Consider the following 5,680-nt stretch of genomic DNA (forward strand, 5'->3'; position numbering starts at 1 on the left):
TGAATGGCCGGCTGTCTTCTGGGACACACAGGTCCCAGAAGACAGCGCGCCCCATTTCCCAGAAGACAACGCGAGGGAGGACGAGAAAGAGGAGCTCCACAGAGAAGGAAGTGGCACGACTGCCTGGCAACAGGCTTTTCTGGTAAATTAAATTTTTTTTTTTAAATGTTTTTTAAGAGATTTAAAGGAGTGTGTTAATGTTAATTTTTTTTTTTTAGGGTGGACCTTCGCTTTAAAAGGGTCAAGTGTTGTGTGGCGTTAAAATTAACATATCTATAATATATGTAAACAAGTAGGACATCTGTCTCATAATAAGTGGTCCTTTTTACCATGTTGCAGCCATTTTCACCTTTCATCTCAGCGCACTTAAGCTGGCCATAGATGGGTAGAAATTTGAATGATTTTTTTTTAGGAAAAGAACGTTCTAAGATAGTTTGTTCATTTTTTTAATCATCAAATTGATGTTCATTTTCATCTGCAGTGATGAGAAAATTCAAAGGAGCAGGATGGAACATTTTTCTTAAAGGAACAAATTTCAAACAGCTTATATGGTTTTCATTCTGTAAAGTCCATTCATTCCAACATCAAATGTTAAAAGGAAACAAAATCTTTGGAGCGACATTAGAATGTTCTGAGAATTTTCTAATGAATTTTCCTAAGAATTTTTGTTCAAAATTCTATCTGTCTACAGCCAGCGTTTCTGTGCCTTGTTTCTTCTCCACACGGTCTTTCCCCCTATATCTTTTCTAATGTTAGGAGGTATGATTATCATTACTACTGTGAGAAAATCCTCTCTCCTCTGTACTCTGATCTTGGTTTCAAATATCACTGATGCAGCCCAGCCTCAACATGTTTAGGAGGATGTGACCCTCCCAACTGTATTCTTCCACGTTGCCAGAGAACTTAATTTCCTCGTCTGCTGTCAGCGATGGCGTTTGCTGATCTGAGAGCTGAGTTGGAATGTTCCGTCTGTCTGAATATTTATAAAGATCCTGTAATACTGAAATGTGGACATAACTTCTGCCGGAGCTGTATTGATCGTGTGTTGGATACACAGGAGGGGTCTGGAGGATATTCTTGTCCTGAATGTAGAGAGAAGTTTCAGGATTGGCCTGCACTGCAGAGTAACATAACACTACGTAACATACTGGAGAATGTCCTGTCCGTTCAGCCAGATCGGGAGGAGTCCGGGGTCTTCTGTACTCACTGTGTGGACTATCCTGTACCTGCTGTTAGACCCTGTCTGCTCTGTGAGGTTTCTCTGTGTGATAAACACCTGAGAGTCCACAAAAAGTCCCCAGAACACGTCTTATGTGACCCCATCTTGTCCATGGAGAGCAGGAAATGCTCCATCCATAAGAAGATCCTGGAGTATTACTGCACTGAGGATTATACTTGTGCGTGTATGTCTTGTGTGATTGGAGGACATAAGGGACATGAGATGGAGTCACTCGATGAAGCTTCTGAGAAGAAGAAGGACACACTGAGGAATGTTCTGCAGAAACTTCTAACAAAGAGAGAGGAGACGGAGGAAAGAGCCCAGAATCTGCAGGAACACAGGAGGAAAGTAGAAGAAGAAGCAGCTGGTGACACCGAGAGAGTCACTGTCCTGTTTAGAGATCTCAGGAGACGTCTGGAAGACCTGGAGAAGAGAATCCTGAGGGAAATCTCCGAGCGGACAGAGCGGATCTCCATCTCCATCCGCGATCTGGAAATAAAGAAGGAGGAGCTGTCCAGGAAGATGCATCACATTGAGGAGCTGTGTAACATGACGGATCCACTGACTGTCTTACAGGAATCAGACACAGGTGACTTGTGTGATACTGAGGATGGAGATAATGAGGACAGAGAGAGACATGAGGAACTCCTCCATGATGGAGGGGGTCTGGATGTGGCTGGGATATCACACACATTACACACATTATCTGATATAATAACAGAGGTAAATGTATACTTCTATATAGAGGGAGCTGCAGACATATTGCTGGATGTAAACACAGCTCAGAATAATCTCCATATATCAGATGACAGGAAAACTGTATCCTGGTCATATGAAAACCAGTATCGTCCAAAAACACCAGAGAGATTTCATGATTATTCTCAGGTGTTGAGCAGTCGGAGTTTCTCCTCAGGGAGACATTACTGGGAAGTGGATGTCGGGGGATCAGATAGATGGAGAGTCGGGATGTGTTACCCCAGTATAGACAGGCGAGGATGGCAGTCAGTGATTGGAAATAATAACAAATCCTGGGGTTTGGAAAGAACTGATAATCAGTATTTGGTAATACATGACAGTAAAGTGATCCCCTTACTCACCAATATCTCCAGTAACAGAGTCAGAATATATCTGGATTATGAGGCTGGGTGGATCTCCTTTTATGATCTGTGTGACCCGATCCGACATCTCCACACCTTCACCACCACCTTCACTGAGCCCCTCCATGCTGGGTTAGGTGTATGGGGAGGTCATATAAAGATCTGTGGGGGGAATCAGGAGAAATTCATCCAGAGACTGGTGACATCACAGAGAGGATGGATGGGATTAGTGGAGTATGCAACCAATAGAATAAAGCAGTGGGTGGGGCTTTAGTCTGTATCCTGCTGTTTTTTTTACTATAAATAACTATAAGTGAGATTTCTCCCTCTAACACTGATCACTGTGATTGGGTAGAATATCTGTCCAGTTACTGCAATAACATGTTCCTAGTGAAGGAAGATGTGGCCTATATAATGATCTATCTATCTATCTATCTATCTATCTATCTATCTATCTATCTATCTATCTATCTATCTATCTATCTATCTATCTATCTATCTATCTAATAATCTATCTATCTATCCCATGACAATCTGACATATTACTTTCTCTGTAATTGTTAACCAGAAGTTTATCACAGCGTGTGCCATTAGCAATCACTGTGATGGGATAGAATGTGGTCACCTCTCAACTCTTTCCTCTCTCCTTTTCCATTCAATCTATAACAAAAGAGATGAAAATCGATGTAATAATCTCAGAGGAAAAATATGTAGAAATGATTTACTAGGGAAAGAAAAAATTGGATTTATCACTAATATAATGATATTACTATAATAATGTATGATTACTAGAACTGGAATGTGTCCCATTTTTGTAAATATTTAATTATATATTTTCATGTGACAACATTGAAGAAATGACACTTTGCTACAATATAAAGTAGTGAGTGTACAGCTTGTATAACAGTGTAAATTTGCTGTTCCCTCAAAATAACTCAACACACAGCCATTAATGTCTAAACTGCTGGCAACAAAAGTGAGTGCACCCCTAAGTGAAAATGTTCAAATTGGGCCAAAAACATCAATATTTTGTGTGGCCACCATTATTTTCCGGCACTGCCTTAACCCTCTTGGGCATGGAGTTCACCAGAGCTTCACAGGTTCCCACTGGAGTCCTCTTCCACTCCTCCATGACGACATCATGGAGCTGGTGGATGTTAGAGACCTTGCGCTCCTCCACCTTCTGTTTGAGGATGCCCCACAGATGCTCAATAGGGTTTAGGTTTGGAGACATGCTTGGCCAGTCCATCACCTTTACCCTCAGCTTCTTTAGCAAGGCAGTGGTCGTCTTGAAGGTGTGTTTGGGGTCATCATCATGCTGGAATACTGCCCTGTGGCCCAGTCTCTGAAGGGAGGGGATCATGCTCTGCTTCAGTATGTCACAGTACATGTACACTTGTCTTTGTCCTCCTCACCTGGTTGCCACCACACACGCTTGACACCATCTGAACCAAATAGGTTTATCTTGGTCTCATCAGACCACAGGACATGGTTCCGGTAATCCATGTCCTTAGACTGCTTGTCTTCAGCAAACTGTGGCGAGGCCTGTTCTGAGTGGAACCTGTCCTGTAAAACCGCTGTATGGTCTTGGCCACCGTGCTGCAGCTCAGTTTCAGGGTCTTGGCAATCTTCTTATAGCCTAGGCCATCTTTAGGCCATCCATATTGAACTTCCAATGACCAGTATGAGAGAGTGAGAGCGATAACACCAAATTTAACGCACCTGATCCCCATTCACACCTGAAACCTTGTAAAACTAACGAGTCATATGAAACCGGGGAGGGAAAATGGCTAATTGGGCCCAATTTGGACATTTTCATTTAGGGGTGTACTCACTTTTGTTGCCTGTGGTTTAGACATTAATGGCTGTGTGTTGAGTTATTTTGAGGGGACAGCAAATGTTATACAAGCTGTACACTCACTACTTTACATTGTAGCAAAGTTTCATTTCTCCAGTGTTGTCACATAAAAAAGATATAATAAAATATTTACAAAAATGTGAGGGGTGTACTCACTTTTGTGAGATACTGTACATGTGAAGTATTGGTGATGTATCACAAAAATAATAAAATGTATATCTGCTGCTGAATATTGTGTGATTTCTGTGCTGACGGATCAGTGTGGGGGTGTTGGGCGGTGGTGGAAGTCCTTCATTAAAACATAACAATCCCCAAAAGATGTTGTTTATTGTAAATATCCATCCATCAAACATGATGCTCACCACCCACCAACTCTCTGAAAAAAAAAAAAAAACCTAATGACCTAGTGTACACGACCAATCCTGATGGTATGCATCGCCGAAAGACAGCTCCTAGTACTGTCATCAGCTATAAAAGAAAAGAGGCGGGGATAGTAGTGACATCATTGACTGAATATGCCATTGGGCATATTCAAGCAGTGATGTCACTGCTATCTCTGACATCAGTGGTTCCTATTGACTTTTGATGATAGGCAACTCCTATCCTCATATTGATTAGTGGTTCCAAATTAATAATAACTACTGCAGTAGGGAACAGAAACAAAAGATACACTACGCATCTTTACAAATAACTGTTCTGCATTATTATGACGCAATTGAAGGTTTTCATACACATGAATACTTAGGTATCACATTAATATAACAATTGTACGTGTATGGTAACAAGGGACGTTACATAGGCAGGCTAATTCTAATCAGGACTCAAAAGAATGTAAACATGTACTGAAAACATTATTAGTTCTGTGTGCACAGTAAGGTGTGCAATACATGCAAAATAGAATACAATTATATATAGAAATTACAAATTTCCATTACAATCTCCCCTCTTTTGATCAATATTTTGATCACTAACCATACCTGCTATCACCTTTAACCTGGAACCTCCACATGCTTAGGTGGAAGTAGTCCTGGCCAAAGAGGCAAAAACTCCATTGTGGAGAAAATAATAGATGAGCAGCTTTTTTTCATTACAAAATGACTTTTCATTGTGAAAAACAAATGATTGATGAGACATATTTACAGAGTACTGGCTGTACACTCCTGTGTCCAGAATGGCCTTCTAGCTGAATTGTTGGCATGCTGACTTATCAGCATATGTAAACACAGACAATTCTATATAAAATGGAAGACATACAAAAGACAGATATGACTTCAACATGGCTGAACTACTTTTCAAATCACATTATATATATATGCATATATATCTCTTACAATTAAAGTAATTGAATAAAAAAGTACCCTAGACTGTGATCACAAGAGGGAAACAAATCAAACATAGAGATTTCTTTAATGTAGTCATTTTTGCAGTGTCTGGTGTGGATCCCGGTGACTTTTCCTTCAAGTTTTGCACAACTTGTACATGAAATAGATGCTGTATTGAGTCTCC

The 5,680-nt window shown here is 40.6% G+C and overlaps 1 protein-coding gene across 1 annotated transcript; it reads left to right on the top strand.

Annotated features, from left to right (window-relative positions):
• The first annotated feature begins 211 nt into the window (after positions 1–211).
• LOC141133697 (E3 ubiquitin-protein ligase TRIM39-like) lies at positions 212–4,404 on the top strand. The gene has a single exon (XM_073623193.1). The coding sequence runs from the start codon at positions 929–931 to the stop codon at positions 2,588–2,590; it is 1,662 nt and encodes a 553-aa protein (XP_073479294.1). The 5' UTR covers positions 212–928; the 3' UTR covers positions 2,591–4,404.
• Positions 4,405–5,680: the final 1,276 nt, after the last annotated feature.

Source organism: Aquarana catesbeiana, linkage group LG03, assembly GCF_042186555.1.
Source record: "Aquarana catesbeiana isolate 2022-GZ linkage group LG03, ASM4218655v1, whole genome shotgun sequence".
Classification (NCBI taxonomy): Eukaryota; Metazoa; Chordata; class Amphibia; order Anura; family Ranidae; genus Aquarana; species Aquarana catesbeiana.